Below are 19,991 nucleotides of genomic sequence, written 5' to 3'. Positions count from 1 at the left end.
TTCATAATTATTAATGCCCATTTACATGAATGACATATAAGCCCTGTTCCATTGGAGGTGGTAGTCCACTAATAGTAGATGTTTTGGTTAATCTAGAACTATCATCTACTCATGCTCTTATTCCCGAGTAGATTCGATTTGTATTGAATTCGTTGAAAGTGCGATCCATCGAAAATCGCTAGTAAAGCCTGGTACGCTGCTCGCGCTAAATTTTAGCTCCCATACAAATTATCAAAAATTTTTATCTGAGCTAAAATGGATTCCATACAAATTATCGATAACTTGTATGGGAATTTTTACTAGTAGTACTTTGCCATCTCCCAAAGGAACAGGGCTATAGTGACATTACCAATATCTAGCAAACGTAGAAGTACAGACAAAATCGATGAAATTATGAACTGTTTGGGTAGTGCCTAAAACAGGGGGTCGAATTACGGCATACGTTCGTTAACGTAATACGTTCGTTAACGTAATACGTTCGTTAACGTAATACGTTCGTTAACGTATGGTTGCTATGTGTCCCTATCTTTTTTTACTAATTAAATAGAGACACAAATAGTAAAAACGTTAACGAATGATTGTAATCGTATGCTGTAATTCGACCCCAGAATATTTGCTATGGTTGCTATGTGTCCCTATCTTTTTTTTTACTAATTAAATAGAGACACAAATAGTAAAAACGTTAACGAATGATCGTAATCGTATGCTGTAATTCGACCCCAGAATATTTCTTTTTTTTTTTGTCAAAAATAGCACTGGTCCTTTGTATATAAAATCGATAGTACTATCATGAAAACAAAACAACGCCACCAAAAAAGTAAGCTAGCGAACGAACTAAAAAATAAGTCAAATTTCAAACAGAAATGTATATCTCATCTCCTTACTCTCATTATTAATTCGATCTAAGCGCCCTCGCGACCACTCAGGTAACGAACAAACTAAAAAATTGCACTTCATGATACTACTATAGATTTTATATACAAAGCACTGGTCAACAAGGTTTTTGTTACAGACACCAAGATATAATTTTCTATAGGTTTTTTTTGGGTGCTGAGCTCGAATCCGAAGTCAGAACAATTCTATCACATCACGTTTTTGAGATAATCCCGTTAGAAAATCGAAAATGCCGCTTTTTACCAGTTTTCGAGATTACTTCTTAGCTGTTGGTTATTTGTTTTAAATAAATTTGTAACGGTTTCTAAAAGAAAATTTTGGCACAAGCGAAATTTTGAAAGCGATTGGCAAAGAACATTTCGAGATTTGGTATTAAAAGCAAATAAACATGAGATATACCAAACACGTTGATTTCAATTTCAGAATTCTCAAAGAAGAAAAGAGATATTTAAAAGATTTAAACGGATTTGTAAAGACAAGATTTAGTTCTATTAGAAACCGTTACAAATTTATTTAAAACAAATAACCAACAGCTAAGAAATAATCTCGAAAACTGGTAAAAAGCGGCATTTTCGATTTTCTAACGGGATTATCTCAGAAACCTGATGTGATAGAATTTTTTTGACTTCGGACTCGAGCTCAGCTCAAAATCCTATAGAAAAGTATACCTTGGTTTCTGTAACAAAAAAAAAGTTTAATTTTGTTGACCAGTGTAATGAACAGAACTACACAATTCCAGAGTACCCAAACAGGAATTGAGTTGAAATTGTTGAAAAAAGTAGAAATATTTCTGTTTTAGGCAGTACCCAAACAGACCTTATGAAGGTACGTACAGGGTTGTTAAAACATCAATTAAAAAAATGAATATGAAATTTAAAAAAAAATTAATTGGAAATTAAAAAAATTGCATGAGAAAAAAAATTACTAGGTACCTACCTATTGCAACTGAAAAAAAAATTGCATTTAAAAAAAATATTAGTTGCAACTAAAAATATTTTGCATTAAAAAAAATGTTATTTCAACTGAAAATATTTGCATTGAAAATAAAATTTTGAATAAAAAAAATTTTCTGCATTGAAAAAAAAAAACAAAAAATTAATAATGCAAAATGTGTGCGTTAAATATGTTTTTTTATGTTCGTCAAATTTCCTACAATTTTGACTATCTACTATACATTAGGTTCCAATGTTATAGTTATATTTTTATTTTCAATAAAAATTTTATTTTTAATGCAAATATTTTTCAGTTGCAATAACATTTTCTTTTTTAATTTTTAATTTGCAATAAATATTTTTTTTTAATACAATTTTTTTCATTTGCAATAAATTTGCTAATTTTTGAAGTGAAAACTTCTTTAGTATCGTAGTGATTTTAAACAAGATGAAACGAAAAAGCGACACGAAAAATCAATTGATCATAACTTTTCTTTTTAATATATAGATGAATGAAATTTATACAGTAGATAGGTAATTAAATAAATTATGATTTTGCAAAATTTCAATTAATTTCATATTCAAAATTCTGAGATAACGGTGAAAAGTTTTTTTTTCTAAACACGTTATATCTTTTGATCTAGAGCACATAACAAATACGCATGCTGATAATATTACCTTTCATTTAATATATCACACATAACGGTATACGTGCTCTACAAGTTATATAATCTTTAATTGAAAAAATTGAAAAATGCATCAAAACACCTGCGAAGATTTGTTGCCTATGACCAGCCAGCAGTAGAGGAAGTACCGTAATCTCAGTTTGAAATTTCGACATGGTTGGTTATTCTAAATCTACTTAGCTAAATCTCGGATTTAGCGTAGGTGGAAACATAGTATAACATTTAAATAGCGCAAAATTTTAAACGATTTAGTAAAATGCTAAAGCCTTTTAAGTAATTTACTAAGTCAAAAGCAAACCGCTTTAGTATTTTACTAAATCCGTTAAAATTTTGCGCTAATGGTTTTAAAAAAGAATTGGTTCCCGCACTCAACTAAAAAAAAAGTGAGTTTTGATTGTCAACAGACGTTGTATAGTTTTAATATGAATCATTCAAATTGAAAAAAAAAACAATATTTTTTGGATTTAAAAAAAAAGTTAAAAACAAATCTTTTTTGAAAATTGAAAAATCAAATTTTCAAAACCAGGACATTAAATTTTTTGAAATTTTGGTTGCTTAGTAATTGATTTAAAATGGCATACCAACCAATTTTATTAAATTTTTTATTTCAAAAAATTATTTAGGCTGTACCTAACGATTTTGAAAATATGTACATTTTTTCTAAAAATACATGCTAACAGAAAAAAAATTAATTGTGTATTTGTATAAAGGCTTGGCCACACCGGAGGGTATGCGGTAGCGGTACGGGTAGAGGTAACGGTACTTGTATGAAAAAAATTCCAAACTGACATATCAACGTTCAGATGTTGAATTTTGTTCATACAAATATCGTTACCGCTATACCGCATACCCTCCGGTGTGGCCAAGCCTTAAGGCTTGGCCACACCGGAGGGTATGCGGTAGAGGTACAGGTAACGGTACGGGTATTTGTATGGAAAAAATTCCAAACTGACACATCAACGTTCGGGTGTGGAATTTTTTTAATACAAATATCGTTGCCGCTACCCGTACCGCTACCGCGTACCCTCCGGTGTGGCCAAGCCTTTAAGAGCTCAATTCGATTTAAGATGTTTGTTCTTTATCTTAAGTATTTTCCGACATGGTGTGTGAGCAATTCCTCCGAAAACCCCGCAACTATAATATTATTCTTTACAACTGATGATATAATATAATATAATAAGAGCTTTAAGATTAATTATAAAGAGCAAAGATAAACAAGATAAAAGCCTTTGTATTATGGTTGTGATGCGAAACGAAAATCGCAAAAGAAATCAATCAACAAAAATATTTTTCCTGATTTTTATTTTCCAATTCAGTTTTAAGCAAAAAAAATGGTTAATATATGTAGGTAGGTAGAAGGCTTATTTGATAAGTGTCGTCATCTTTTTAATTTTATATAAAATGGGCACGAAGGAATATAGTTACATATGTCTGATTTGTTATCTCTAGTTCGTTTTTTTTTCCGAATCCTAAATCGCAAGCTACAATTTTCACCATATCCACACTTTATGTATCTTAAAAAATAAGAAAAATCTAAATTCTTATGTCACGAATTTCAATTTATTCAGCTTATACTTAAGACCAGCCAAAAAATTTGAATATAATTTATAGAAAAATAATTCTCATCAAGCATTATACAATATACATATTTACAAAAACAAAAAAAATAACTAACAGTTAAATATCTTACAATAAAATACAAATTAATAACAATTTTTTTTTCTTACATAAATATGTTATAAATATACAAAGTAAACAGTGGGTAAAATTTTTAGAATATGTATGAAAAACATATCACAATTTGAATTCTTTTATGATTTCCGTTATGCTTTGATAGGTTCCAGTTCCGATTCCTAGAGCAGCGACAATTAAAATTATAATATTCTTTATGTACAATCCTGCTCCGATTGATTTGCTTTCTCCGGATCGATGAATAAAATCAACCATCACAGGGATTAATAATGACAATGAGGTGGAACATAGAGCTCCAATAAGTGATATGAAAAGTCCTAGCTCAGGAACAACCAAAGCAACGGCAACTGAAAATATAAAAAATGTCAAAAATATCCTGAATACGACATCCGTTTTTAACTTACATGTCAATAAAATCATAATAGTTCTAAAGAAGAGTTCTCCCATTAATGGTCGTTTATTGCAATTCATGGACTCCTGCATTCCAGGCCACACTATTTGTATCAAAATGTAAAATTGTAGTGGATATCCAAAAAATACTCCCAAAGCTGCAACGATTTTAACGACTTGTGATTTCCTAAAAATACAAGAAAAACCATTAAAACCTTTTATTTAAAAATTTGAATCCTTTCACTTACCAATCAGTTACATCCAAGTTTAAAGTTAAACTGCCCTGAACATCTTCACCCCATTTCAAGTAGCCCACAAATCCGGTAAAAACAAAAAGCGCTGTAATCAAAACCAACGTTATATTTAATACTCCAAATCGGCTATTGAAGCCATCTGGTTTTTTCATAGCATTGCGCAAAGGTAATATAAGCGCAACGCCTTCGTACGAAAATATCGCTGTTCCAAAAAAGAGTGACATTTTTCCACCATCTGTCACTAAATTACGTTCATTTGGTGCTGGAAGTCCATCGATCATAGCAAATATAAGAGTAGCTGTGATACCAAAGATCAATGAGATACTTCCTAACATCGATATTGGAGCCAAGTACTTGAGGTTGGTTAAAAGCGAGGGTATTAGAACGGCAGCTAGAGCTATTGTCATTGAAATATTAAAATCCAAGCCGATTTTATTTTGCTCGAAAACCTGCACTAGATTCTCAGCAATAAACACAAAGTAGATTGAGCAGAATCCAAATTGTGTGACACAAAGGAACATCTCTACGACGAGTCGCATAAATTTCGACGCAAAACGGAATCTTTTCGGACCCAATTCAAAGGTTTTCTCCACTGTATCAGGGTAGTCGAAAAATGTAGCACCTTTTGTAGCCAAAACGGCTCGTTTTGAGGCTCTGATGAGCATGTGCTCGCAATGTACACATATTATAGCAATTGCAGGTAAGAGGATCGTTGCTCCAATCAGACCACCATTTTTAAATGCATCACCCATTGCAAAGAGACCAGCTCCAACGCTGCCCTTGAAAAGGTGAGAAGCTGTTTCAAAGTACCTTTTTAGAAAAAAAAAAAAAAATAATGATGAACATAATTTGTTTAAAGAAAAAGTTAGTGTAAAAATTATTATTCAACTTACGATGTGGCATGCTCTCGATCATCGACTTCTGAGGCTTCAGTGTCCTTTTGTTTTTCAGGCTTCTTTTCCAGATGCTTGGGATCGATTTTCTCCTGCATTGCGAGACTCATTTTAATGCTAAAATTAAATATTTAAGTTAAGTAGGTTTTTTTTAAGAACTCATGTAGGTTGTTTAGTTTGGGAGAAATCGCGCGAGTTGTCCACGTTTAGCTTATTCTTTCTTCTAAACTCAGTTATCAACATAAGCCGTTGTTCAACGGCAAACATAAAAAAATTAAGCTAGTATTGATTTCGAATTGATATGGTAATCTTTGTGGGCAATAGGGTTCGGATGGTTATTGCAATAATAAAGAAGATATTTGCATAATAAACATGCAAATCTTTTTCGATAATAATATTATGGACCTTGCACAGCACGTAGGTACTTGATCTTATGGTAAAAGTTGTTTATGAATGTTAAAGCTTTTTATAGAACAAAATAATTGTTTCAATTTAAATTTATACATCGTAGAACAAATAATGTAAAAAAGTATTAAAAATTGTTTTTAAAATTATAAAAAAAAAAAACATTTTACATGATTTTAACCTCCAAATAAAGTACAGATACATATCATTACAGAAAATTTTTGGAACTTATTAACTGTAGGAGCCGTTTATTTAGCAAATAGTTTTTTTAACATAACATTTTTTTACACAATACAAAATAAAATTTGGTATACCATATTAAAAAAAATCAAGAAAATTAATTAATCCGTTAAAAAAAATTAAAAAAAAATATAGGTATTGTTAATAAAAACTGATATTTAAAAAAAAATTTTTAGTTTTGGTACAAAAATTTTCGGTGAAATCGGTTAAGACGTTTAAATCAAAACCTTCATTTAAAGTTTTAAGGAGAGTGGTAAAAAAATTTATTTTATCTTTGAGTTCAGGCAGTTTATTAGTCACTGGGCAGATCAGAAAAATAAAATGATTCTTTTCAAAGTACCGTTATTAATAATTCTTTAAAAAAATCAAAATTTTTGTTCGTTTTTTACTTTAAAAAATGCATAAAGTAATGGAAATGGTAATAAAAGATTTCTTATGAATTTTAAAGTAAATAAAATGCACGGATATGCAACTAGTTCTTATTAAAAAAAAGTTCCTAATGTAAAAAGCTTTTGAATTAAATAAAAATGAAAAGATTAAATTAAAAAAAAATTTAAAATGCTACATAATTTTTTCCATACAATAGTTTTCGAAAAAAAAAACAAGTAGATAAAGAGCAGTTTAAAAAGAAAAAAATCTCGATTTATAAAAAAAATTTCAAAATTTATAAAAAAAAAAAACAAACAAAACAAAAATGGAAATATAATTCTCAAATAAAAAATCTGCTATTAATCACCACTTAAGAACATAGTTTCAAATATATCTAACAACTCGATTGATTTGTTTTTTTTTTTTTTTATTCCAAAAAGTAAGTGAAATCTCAAAATAACGACTATCTGAATGTTTTTGCATTAAAATTTTACTATAGAAATCGGTTGGTTTGTCTTCTAATAAGAAATAAAAAAGGGCTCTTTGACAAGTATACCTTCAATAAATATTTTTCTAATTTCACTGAACCCACTTTATTTACATTTTCTCATCTCAAACTATTTGAGGAAATCGGCAACACCTTCAATGTTTTAAAAGTCAGGACTCTATTCTTGTGATTAAACAAAATTAACCTTATTTTTTTCAATTTGGCTTTCGTAATAGTAGATTAACTAAAGCAAATTATTAGGGAACCCGGCCGAACAGCTCTGATTTTGACGATTTTTTTTTTCAAACGTAGGTAATTAAAAATACTTTAAAGTCTATAGATTAAAAATTGGCGATGTTGACGTATTGTTTATTAAAATAAATATTTTTTTAAAAACCCATTTTTTTTTCATAAGGAAAAAAAATATAAGGTAGTAGGGGACAATCTTCCATCGTCTAAGCGATAAATGCAATTTTCTCACAATCTGACTTCAAACAAAAAAAAAAAAAATAAAAAAAATTTTTAAAATACATTTTTCAAAAACCAGAAGCTCATTCTTATCTCTTAAATTTTATCTCTAAAAATTTTGGCAATAAATATTATCAGCAAAAATCCGAAGCAGAAAAGGTAATATATGTATATCACACTTTTGAAAAAACAAAAAATAAAAAAGTACTTCAATTTCAATGGGTTTTTTGATAAAAACTGAATTTTTGCATTGTTGATTTTCTCAAAGACTTTGGCAAATAAGAACTTTAAAATTTTGTTATTTAACTTTTAACAATAAGGGCTATTAAATTAATAAAAAAAAACTTTATATTAAAATGTTTAACTTAAAAAAAATATAAGTTAAATTTTTTTTCAAAACTTCTATTAAAAAAAGTTCTTCGAAAATGAAATACTATTTAATTTTTTTCATAAACCGTAATACATATTGACATTCCCTTTTATAATTTCAAATTATAATAAATGTGGCCAAAAAAATTTGAAAATAAATGCATTATGTCACGAAAAAATTCTAAAAACGACATGTTAAAATTTTGTCAATAATTTTTTTTTTTTTTCAAAAATCTGAGTTCAATTACAATTCTTTTAAAAGCCCTTCATTTAATTAACTTAATTTTAATTTTACAAATGTGACTAAGCTTCTAGCTTTTTAAAATGTATATTTAAATATTGTAGGTGTTACCGCTGTGTTCAAATATTTTTTTTTGTGTTTGAAGTCAATTAATAAGAAAATTGCATCTATCGCTTGAACGATAAAAGATTGTCCCTCACTCCCATATATTTTTTTCCTTGAATTTCGTAGACAATCTTTTGGCATCAATTAATTTATGAAATTTAAGAAAAATTAAAAAAAAATATTTTTTGTTCACAAAAATCTTCAATAAAATTTAAAAAAATCAAAACGGCTACACCGGCAATTTTTAATCTAAAGACTTTAAAGTATTTTTAATTACCGACGTTTGAAAAAAAAGATCATCAAAATCTAAGCTGTTTGGCCGGGTTCCCTAATATTGCCAATTTTTTAGCTTACGTTACTCCACTTAATAAGATTTAGCATTTAGATGTTTATTCCTATTTTCCTTTAGACAAAAGTCTTACTTCGGTTATGATTAGATTTACAATTTACAAATAAATCTAATTTAACAAATCGATTACACCTATCAATGGTTTGAAATGCAAATTTAATAAGAGAATATAAAATTAAAAAACACCAAGCCAATAAAAAAAAAAAACTCTTACGAATCTCCCCGACGGGGAATTGAACCCCGGTCTCCCGCGTGACAGGCGGGGATACTGACCACTATACTATCGAGGATGTTATAAATTGTGTTCATAAACATTAACACAAAGTTGTATAGGCTGAATTAGCTTAGAAGGCTGCAATACAAGTTTAAGTGGTTGTGTTGTGAGGTAAGGTAGGTAATTATAGGTATACCTATCTAAAATTGTTTTTTTATTTTAATTGTTCTTATAATTACAAATATTGTATAAAAAATTTCGTTAAATTTGGTTAAGTCGTTTGCAAAATTAGTAAGAAATGAGAACGAAAAGTGCTGTTAATAATAATAAGGTATTTATAAAGGTTATACTCAGAAAAGAGGTACGAATACCACTTTCCCGTAAGTGACAATCTTGAAAGTATAACATTTTGGACATTATAGATTAGGTAGGTTACCTATTCTTTTATTTATTTTTATGACATTAAGGAGAGTGACTGTTTAATACAATTTTTCTGGATTTCTTGATCTCGATGATTAGCTTTGATTAAATCTTGAACATTTTTATTTTACTCGAAACCATTTGAATCTAGTTACAATAACTTAACAATTTTTGTATGTTTTCCAGGGTATGTGTACCTACATATTTATGGATGTTGTTTTTATTTGGGTTTGATTAACATAAGGCAGGGCATGTGATGTGTAGTCATGATCGTAAATTTTTCTGAAAACTTAGCTAATTTGTCAGCTTCAAGTGAGTACTTACTGATAAATGATTATTTTTATTTCTGTCTCTAAAACTTATATTATCTTAGTATTTAACATAAAACTTTTATTACCTACATTGTATCTACATAATTTTAATAACCAAATCTTTCAAGTGAATTTAAGCAATTTGATTCATTATTTTGATAACATTAACCAGTACTTTCTAGATCTAAGATAATTAAGCAACAATTTTAATATGTTGGTAGATTTAAATTATAATTATATGTACTTTAAACACATACGAACATTGATTATATTTTATTACCACTAAACCACTAACTTAAGGATTTTCTAATCTTATCATTTAATTATTATTATTTTGATCGCCAAATTCTTATCCAAGGACTTCGAAAAATCAATTCATCTTGGTAAGTATTATTTAAAAATATCACGTTATGTATGAACATTAGGGTGGTCCTTTATTAAAAAAAAAAAAAAGTTGGATCTCCTTCTCTCTAAATAAATAGAAAAGAAATCTCTGAGTTAGTCAATTTCATTACCAAAAGTAAAGTCACTATGGTAAATAATCTTTTTTTTTATCAAAAAACAAAACCGACTTCCATGGATCAAAACTACTAAGGGTTTTCTAATGGTTTCTATGGCTATAACTGAACGAAATTGAAATGGGACCACACTGCAGCCACCAGCTTTCCACTACAAAAAGAATTATCAAAATTGGTTCACTCAGTCCAAAGTTATGAGGTAACAAACATAAAAAAAAAAAAAAAAAAAAATACAGACGAATTAAATACCTCCTCCTTTTTGGAAGTCGGTAAAAAGGATATTATTTTGAAATCAGCTAGCTATGGTCGAATTTTTCCAAAATTAAATAATCATTTTTAGCAAAAAAACAAAACCGACTTCCATGGATCAAAACTGGGTTTTATGGTTTTTAAAATAGTTCCTATGGCTTAAAACGAACGAAATGGGACCACACTGCAGCCACCAGCTTTCCAATACAAAAAGAATTATCAAAATTGGTTCACTCAGTCCAAAGTTATGCGGTAACAAACATAAAAAAAAAAATACAGACGAATTGAATACCTCCTCCTTTTTGGAAGTCGGTAAAAAAGGAAACCTAGCTCATTCCAATTACTAAATTTTTAATGAAAGAGGAAATTTACACAAAATTATGGAAACATTTCAGACAAAGAATAGGTTTGTGTATTTTCATACTTGCAGGCAGCTGCTTGTGTAATCAATTTATATTGAGGAATTTGAATGAACAACAACAACTTGTGTGTGTTACCACCAAAGATTTTTGTGTAAAAAAAAATAAAAACTCTGGATGAAGCTGAAATTTCTACGTAATTTTTACGTAATTTTATTTTCGTAACATATAAATAGCCTTGATCTCAAAAATCATCGTAAATGTAAGAAACGTTTCTTAAACTTTTTTATTAAATTATAGAAGACAAAAAAAAAAAAGATTTAAGAAACAATTCTTAAATTGTATGCATTTTTCTTAAAATAGAAGAAATTTTTCTTAAAACATGTTCAAACATTTTCAAGTTTGTTTATGAACATAATTAATAAAATTTAGGAACTTATACTCTTTATTTTTAAGAAAGATTCATTCCCTTATGAATTTATTCATAAAAAGAATATGAATTTGTTCTTTGGCTCATTTGCCATTAATTTTTACATTAATTTAATGTACAAATTCATTAATTTTATGCACTTTTTTGGTTCAGTGTAGTTGTTGTAAACTTTTGCTTAAATGATTGCTTCTTTTTATATTTATTTGATTCTTAAAGTGTGATTCGCCAAATGTGACTTATTCCAATCCACTTTCATTGTCTAGGTATGAGAAGAGTCGGTGTTTTACAATTAATTTGAAAATCTCACAGCTGTGAACATCACAAAAGTAGGTAAAAAAAAAAATAAAATAAACAAACTACTGCGGATAAATTGGACACTATTGAATTTTTTCCGAATTCTTTCAAATTCAGGTATTGGTTCATTGGAAAAAAGGGTTCTAACAAACATTTTTAAATCTTATTTTTTTTTATTTTCAATTATATTTTAAACATTTTAATTGAAAAAAATCTACTCAGGAATGTTTAACACTTATATATTTGTAACACTCTTTTAACACTAATTTAATGTTAAAGTCAATCAGGTGCATAGCTATATTCATGTGAATACAAAGCTTTATTACCTTTTGTTATTAAAAAAAAAAAATACTTGAAAAAGAACAAAATTGTGCAAGGTCAACCGGTTTTTGTTCTCTCTTTTACAAAATTTAAAAATGAAAAGGTTCACAAACTGCAGTAAATTGTTTAAATTTTGGACTTCCGAGAATGCGACTAACTTTATTAAATTTTATTGAAGTATGTTCGCTTTCAATTAATTCACAATTCAAGAAATGTGTATGCGATTCATTTCTTTTTTTTTTTTTGTAACAATGAATACAATTATTATTGTATTAACACTTGGTATTTCTGTATTTATAATACAAGAGTATCTGTGGATACACTTTTTTTTGTCCATTTCATTTTTTTTTTATAGAATCGTACCTTTAATGACACTTATTACTAATTGGACAAATTAACTGACAACTCAATATACAACCGTTCGCAGTGATACTTTTCTCGATATGAACAAAAAAATTAATTTAAACCTGTTTCGTTGTTATAATGTCTATGCTATTCATTAAATTTTAATCTATACACGTATTTGTTCAATGTAGATACTATACTATATGAACTTGAACATTAACCAAAAACGGTTAAGTATAAAAGTACAGAGTATTTTTTGTATGTGCTTGTGTCCGACCACTAATCATGATTACTTCAAACTATAACGGTTTGATAGCATATGAATCGATGTTGATACCTGTTATAACATTAAATCGTTGCGAATTCAAACAAAAACATTTTGATTTTAAAAGTTTATAAAAATACAACAAAGATAAAGTTCAATTTTATAAGATATAGCCAGATGATAGAATCGAAAAAGCTTTAGTTGATTATTTTTTTGTGAATATTTTTCAATTAACTGATTGTGGTGGAGCACTTAATAGTTCAAATGTGTCCATTTGTGATTTGTATCTTAAAAACGTTAAAAACACGCGTGTGTGAAGATTTGAAGAGGTCACTATTCAGTTGACCATAACTAAAAATTAGGTATAATTTGAAAATTGAACATGACCAGACTATGACTAAGTTTAACATGTCGATTCGTGAGGATAATTTTTTTGTTTTTGTTATTTTGTCTGCCGATTTTTGTTTTAATTCTGAAATACGGATCCCGGTATTAACTTTATTTCTATATGTAATTTTTTTTTTAATTAAAACCAGTTTTTTTTTTTCAATTTTCAGCATCTAAGTTGAGAATGTTAAGTGTTTTTTAATGAGATGTGCAAAAGAGAAATTAATCAAAAAGGAGACATGAGTTTATAAAAAAGTTCTTTTTTTTATGCAAAACAATCATTTTGTTTTATAATTAATTTTCCCTTTGTGGATTAAAGCTATAATACTTGATATACATATAATAAGTGTTTTGCGTTATTAGTGTTTCAATGTTAAATTTTGGCTCAAAAGCCTTATTTATTAGTCAGTGAATTTTTAACAAAAGTCAATGTCCCCTCTTATAGGCACAACATACTTTTGTAGTTTAAATCAAACAAGAACACGATTTAAATATTATTTATAATTATAAAACAATCTTTATTAGTTTTAATTAGTTCTTAAAATTAATAAATCGCGTTAAATCGACTTTTTTTTCTAAACAGTTTTAAACAAATGAATGTGAATAGATAAAATTCTATAAAAAAGAAAGATTTTTAAAAAAGAAATCTATAATTTCTGCAAAAATTGGTCAAAATAGTATAATGAAAAAAAAAAAAAATTGCATTCATACAAAATGCCATCACATTTTGAAATATCTGCAGATAATTTAAAAAAGTAAGTCCTTTTTGTGTGATGCAAACTTGAAACATAAGGGCCTATTAAAAACAGCTGTGTTTATATTACCTTCGATGTTTTTCAAGCTAATCTTCTTCTTCTTCCTTTTTCTCGGCGCTGTTATGATCTCGATGTCGAGGGGATCATAACTATCCTACGTAACTGCTTCACACTAGTGATCCGCCTGTGGGGTTCGCCGGGTTGACCTCAGAAATCGGCGGCAAGCCTCCCGGTTTTGTATTGTTCCATTTCTAAGGCCAACTGAATGCTGGTGGTTTTGCATTTGCTTGTACCAGGAGTTTTAAGGCCTACCTTTCTTTCTATTTCGTGTTGGAACGTTGTATGATATTGCTTTTTTGACGGGGTTCTCAGGATCTCTCCTTTGAACATGGCAATACCAACTGAGTCGGTCGTGTTCAATTTTTTGGGAGATGGTGTTTTTAACATGAAGGCTTCCTCGGATCTTCGTACTTCTAATTCTATCAAGCTTTGTTACTCCTGCTGTCCTGATGTTTTTCAAGCTAATAATGCTCTAAATTTCTTCGTGACCCTATTTCTGGCCTTTGGCACTTGCTTGCTTTTTGCATTGAACTTGTTTAAGATGTTGCCACAGAAAAGCATCATTAATCAATGATAATGCCTCATTAGTTGAAAATTCCAGTGGTTCAGTGGTTCCAGAGGATCAGAATTTAATCTTTTATTATACATTTTGATTATTTACTCAAAGAAAATTTCGATCAATCCTTTACGGTCTTATCGGAATATGCTTTTCCAATTTGGGGAGAGCGATTTCACTGGTTTTAACTATTTCCTAATAGTGCATCACTTAGGATTTTTCCCGTTTTTTTAATTTTTAAAAATTCTTTTCTACTTTTGTTTAACTATCTACTGTTTTTGTTTATTTAGTCACCACATAATATTGGTCAATCAAGGTGAAACTCATGTTTAAAGAGCGGTCCAATGTGTCTTCTGCCTTTTTTGTCTTTTTTTCCCTTAACTTGAAGCACAAAACTTTTAAATATGTTTTTAATTTTTGTTTATCGTCAAAAAGTTCCAAAGATGATACCTGCTCATTAAAAGATAAAAAAGACTGTCTTTTCGATCTTATTTTGCAGTATGTACATATTTTTCGTAAATTTGTTTTTTTTTTTTTTTTTTTTAATTTTGACTTCATTTTGAAAAGTGAAAAAAGTTGTATGGCGGTCTAGAAAACGCGAAATATGTTAATACTTTATCTTAATAGGAACACTCCAAAAATTAATAAATTAAGTAGTTTTAGGCCGGAAAAATACGGAAAAATTAACTTAAACTCTATTTGAAAAACTACAATATTTTTTTTTTAATTTTCAAACCTTCTGACAGAATTTATTTTTTTTTTTTTCAATAGTTGCAATGGTGATAATTCAATATTAATTGAGATTCTTAACCTTCAAATATAGATTAACAATAATAAAAAAATATTTCGACATCAAAAGCACCGTAGCGTTTTTAATCGTCAACCGAACTCATACGAAAAATAAAATACGACTTCATATTTCTATCAACTGTTGAAAAGAACGAACTTTCAAGTGTAATTTTCACTAATCCGAGATAAAGACACAAAAACAACACATGTTTTACAGTTACCTATTGTATTGAGAAGCTAAACTCATAATTTTAAATCAAAGGGCTAAACTTTTTTTTTTTTTAAATTTTGTCCAGTTAGAATGGCGATTTACCACACTGTGTTTAGGCGCAAACGTTAAAGCGAACTTGGCAAAGTTCGTGGCGTATGATTAACTAATATTATTGAAGAAACACTATAGGTACATTTTGTCTATCTTGAGTGACGAGCGACCTTTCTTGGCCGTTTTTGGATAGTTTAATTATTCATGCGAAGAATATCACTAAAGGAAAATTGATAAATGTCATTGGTATAAATTTGTAATTGCCGACTTTCTCAGTAGTTGTGATCTGTACAACTTAGAATTAACCAAAAGTAAAACTAGTTTGTTAAGACTTATAAATAATATTTTGAGTGTTAATTTCATTCTGGAAACTTTAATTTAAGCAGTTTGCATCAGTTCCAGGCACTGCTTAATTGCATTAATCTAGTTATATTGATTTATTGAAACTCAGTCCACTTCTTTACATCAAAAGTTGATGCTAAATCTTAATGTATGCACATATATTATACATTATACCAGGCTCTGTAGGTTTTATGTAAATGGGGAGCAGTCAGAATCCATTAATTTATATTGATATGTTAAGAGATCAAAATTATCAACAAAATAAAGGAAAAGATATCTTTGTACAGCTTCAAGTGAACTTAAAACAGGGTCAAACTGCATAAAATACAGGTGTGTTTTTATTATTGCCTTAAGAACTGTGCAATGTATAATTTTTTTTCTTGAATTGTTGCTAGGATAACCTAGTAAAGAAATGTTTTTGCTGTGTGAGAAATGTACACAAATTTTTTCAAATAAGTAACAACAAATGTCAAGTACCTAGTTGTGTTTGTTCATTCATGCCTACACAGAGCAATTTTTTCTTCAACAAAATCATATTAGCAACAAATTTCAGAAAAAAAAAATTCTTTTTATCAGTTGTTACCTAGGTATAGTAGGTACATACTATATTATTCAACAATTATTATCAAAAAAAAATTATAACCACCTTGTCACTTTTTTGAGTTGCCGCCCTGATCATTTGAACGGTGGCGTATACGTAACATTTTTTCTATAGATAAAATAGACCACTAGTTTATAAAATTTCTGCCGCAAAAAAATCTTCCCGTAATAATTTTTTGTGTTTATAAAATTGTATATAAAATTATCACCGTATCGCTGTGAGGCTCTATCGCAAGATGTCGCAAACCTCATTTGTCAAATACATTAGTTAGTTTAGAAGTAATGATGGAACAAATGAACATACATCCATACAAACATAATATAATTTCATATCTGTCAAACACATGACCCTTTTTTGGCTTTGACGTAGGTGTTCGAGTAAAAGTAAATCTTATTTAACTGCCCTAGAATTTACTTTTATTAGTTTATAGCCATAATTCAGCATAAGTGTATTTTGATAATAATTAAGTATTTGTTTGCTAGAGAACACTGTTTTATGTATGGAATTAAAGATACTAAAGTTAGTTTTTCAATAGCGCTAAAAAGTTGAATATTTTTATATTTCGATGTGCCTTGTTTAAAAAAAATTGCTATTTAAGAAGTTAACAGCTAATATTTCAAAATTTGCTAGACATGGAAGAATATTTTTGTATACAGTTTTGAAAAACAACTTACGAACAGGTCGACTCGAAACAAAAGTCTTTTCTTTGAGCTTTTTTTTTGAGAAAATAAATAAGTGGCTCGCTATGTTATATTCTTATTGAAATGCCGGGCAGCGAAGTGCATTATATTCTGAATTAACACCAACATTTAGCTTGTGGCGTAAATTCCGGTTTCTTGGGAAGAAAAATAGGAATCGAACAGCGTCACTCAAATGTCAGATTTTATCTGGCGATACCTGTGATGTACCAATTTTAGAAAAGTATAATTTTCTTAAAAACTCCTTTCACGATAAAAAAAAAATTCAAGTGTTTTTAGACACGGTCTGTCCTATCTTTTTACAAAAAGAGTTTTTTTTTCTTCGACAATCATTATAAACGGTACCTACCTGTTATAGAACTGTTTTTTTTTTTTTTTTTTTAATTCTGAACTTCTTTCCAAATTAAATTTTACTAAACATTTTTAAACGAAACCTTTTATACAGTTTTAATTTTTGGGATTTTTGAAAAAAGAAATTGAATTAATTTTTCTGAAAAATTAAATTTACGAATAGGTTTCATTACATTTTTTTTGAAATTTTTGTTTTAGGTATTAATCTTATTTTCTACAATATGGCATACCAACTTTATTTTATTTACCCTTTCGAACCCAAGCTATGAAAATCAATATTAAAAAATGTTTTTTTCAGTATTAAGAAGCAAGTAAGAAGTGTCAAAAACATCACAACTAAGAAATATGAATAGCAAAAAGTTATTTTCCAAAATATTAAGCAAATCTAATGTGTTACTGTCATGTTCCATGTAAGTAACATACACTGCCTATGACCACCAAAAAAATTCGCACAACTGAAAAAATAACTTTTAATAGAACAATAATGTATGCTACTTTTTCTAAGCCAAAAAGCAAAACACTTTTTGGATTAACATTTTTTATATCTTTTTTTTTTTAAATTATGATCATACCAATATAAAAAAAAATTTTAGCAAAAAAAAAAAATATGGATTTCAGTCTCTTTTTCGATAAAAAAAAATTAAAAGTATAATATTTGACTAACTTTTTGTACTAATCCAGTAACTAGGCTTTATTATCTTTCAATTGAGCCATCGAAACCGAAAAAAATATTTGATGGAATATTTTTTACGAATTTTTAAAGATATGTTACATGAGAGTAACGCAGGTACCGAAAGGGTTAATTCCATTCTACCAATAATTTTACTTAAACATGGAATTTCTTAAATTGTGCTGGGAAGCTTTTTCAATCATTTCTTCAAATTTAAATTGTATCGACTCTGTAAGAAACTTGTTGCAAAAAAAAAGTCTATCAGCAGCTAAAAAATAACGTACCTAGTAATAAATAAATACTATTCTCTTAATTCATATTTATGTGTTTCTTTTTAGTTTCAATAAAATTAAATTTATGCACTTGAAAATTTTAGATATTATATGCTTTACCTTATTCATAGGAGAGATTAATTACAAATCTCATTTTGAGTGGATATCTTACATATTTCGAATTACTTTGTGACAAAGTTTGGAGGCTTCCAGTTAAAAACGGGAATTTCTGAAATATTAAGATAGTTTTTTTAAATTGCCAATACTTTCAGAAAAAACTCTCATACTACGTTTTTTTCTTAATGTACGTTGAGGTGAGCTTTCTAAGAAGATTTGAAATTTTTAGTTTGGAAATACATATAATTTTCGTAATCTGCTTTTTTTTTAAATCTTGGTTTTCGGTATTGATTGAAAATCACAATATTGTAAAGAAAATTTGTTTTTATTCGTGGACTGTTAAAAAAAACTTAAGCTTATTATAAAAGTGTACCACATCATCTGACTGATGAGCACAACTGTTGTTCCTAAGCGAAACGCATTATTTTGAAGTGCAAACCAATAAAATTGAATTTATTTCAAACTGTCCACAAGACAAAAAATTATTTTTTTGCCTCATTCTTTTTTGGTAGTGAAATTCACTAAAGATGTTGTTTCTTGCCTTTGAAGAACGAATTTTACATTTTTTCTCATAGTTTTACATTAAACAAATTTTTATTAAAAAAATAAAAACTTTGAGCAACCCAGTCATACATTTTATTTTTTATGACGACAATAGCTGCGTTCCTTTGGGAATATTTATCTGCTGCTTGGTACTTAAAGCTGCTTTGAACTACTTTTTCAATAAACCAAAAGTAGGTATAGACCGAGAGCCGGCAGCATATTTTGGCAGTTTTGATATAACCGAAATTCGAGTGTGCACATATCTAGATATGCACCACAGTATATCAACGGAACAAGTCTGGCAGTGATCTTTTTCAGCTTTCCCTTGCCAGACGCATCCAAAGTGCAGCAAAAATTCAATTTTTGGCGTTTTGGTATAACCGAATAAATGATACACCAAAAAATCATAAAAAATCCCCTGATTTCGAATCTGTGGGTACCGCAAGTTTCTTTTTCAGCTTTCCCCCCGCCAGACCGCTTTGAAGCATTTTGAAATGCATTTTTCTAATAAAAAACCTAATAGCTTATTTTCTGTTGGGTATAACCGTATGATGGTAACAAATTAAAATTCTATGTCTATTCCTGGTTTAGAAAATATAAGTTTAAGCCAAATATTTTTCAGCCTTCCCTCTGCCAGACGCCCTAAAAGGTATCTCAATAGTACGGGAAAGTTAGATTTTGCTATATGGGGCATGGGGGTCTGGGAAAAAATCCAAAATGCATTTTGACTTCAGGGCTCGAAAGGCATAAAGAAACGAGTCGCAAACCAAATTTTGTTCAATCGCACCAAGAGTCATTTGGCCGCCATTTTTTTTTAATACAAATTTTAGTTTTCACATAACTCGCGTATTTTTGAACCTACAGAAAAAACAATGTAGGTATGACAAACTTGAAATAATTTAATTTTCTACAATATATGTTAAATAACATTTTTCGATTATCCCTTTGGTTTAAAAGTTAGGGTGTTTTTTTTTTAAACACGTCAAAAAGTGATTTTCTTATTTTTGTCATATCTCTTTTACTTGAGCGTTTTTTAAAAAATTTGTTCGTTGTAAAAGTTGTAGATCTTTTAATTACCTTCATTTGTT

General features: G+C 28.6%; 1 protein-coding gene and 1 non-coding gene across 2 annotated transcripts; both read right to left on the bottom strand.

The window, feature by feature from the left end:
- Window positions 1-4,050: 4,050 nt before the first annotated feature.
- On the bottom strand, window positions 4,051-6,010 carry LOC129909915 (neutral amino acid uniporter 4). Its single transcript, XM_055987080.1, has 4 exons — window positions 5,742-6,010; window positions 4,843-5,658; window positions 4,609-4,781; window positions 4,051-4,551 (listed from the first exon to the last, which is right to left on the bottom strand). Exons 1-4 carry the CDS (start codon window positions 5,849-5,851, stop codon window positions 4,307-4,309), a joined length of 1,344 nt encoding a protein of 447 aa, XP_055843055.1. The 5' UTR covers window positions 5,852-6,010; the 3' UTR covers window positions 4,051-4,306.
- Window positions 6,011-8,992: 2,982 nt separating this feature from the next.
- Trnad-guc (transfer RNA aspartic acid (anticodon GUC)) lies at window positions 8,993-9,064 on the bottom strand. The gene has a single exon. It is a non-coding gene; the product is annotated as a tRNA-Asp (tRNA).
- Between the last annotated feature and the right edge of the window lie 10,927 nt (window positions 9,065-19,991).

This window comes from Episyrphus balteatus, chromosome 2 (genome assembly GCF_945859705.1).
Source record: "Episyrphus balteatus chromosome 2, idEpiBalt1.1, whole genome shotgun sequence".
Classification (NCBI taxonomy): domain Eukaryota; kingdom Metazoa; phylum Arthropoda; class Insecta; order Diptera; family Syrphidae; genus Episyrphus; species Episyrphus balteatus.
This window is presented reverse-complemented; position numbering and strand designations above follow the sequence as displayed.

Bases quoted from the DNA above. Each gene is read 5' to 3' on its own strand.
- LOC129909915 (XM_055987080.1), bottom strand. From the start codon at position 5,851: ATGAGTCTCGCAATGCAGGAGAAAATCGATCCCAAGCATCTGGAAAAG. The intron at 4,782-4,842 runs GTAAGTGAAAGG...TTGTATTTTTAG, and splicing joins AACTTGGATGTAACTGATTG to GAAATCACAAGTCGTTAAAA. The intron at 4,552-4,608 runs GTAAGTTAAAAA...TTATATTTTCAG, and splicing joins TATTATGATTTTATTGACAT to TTGCCGTTGCTTTGGTTGTT.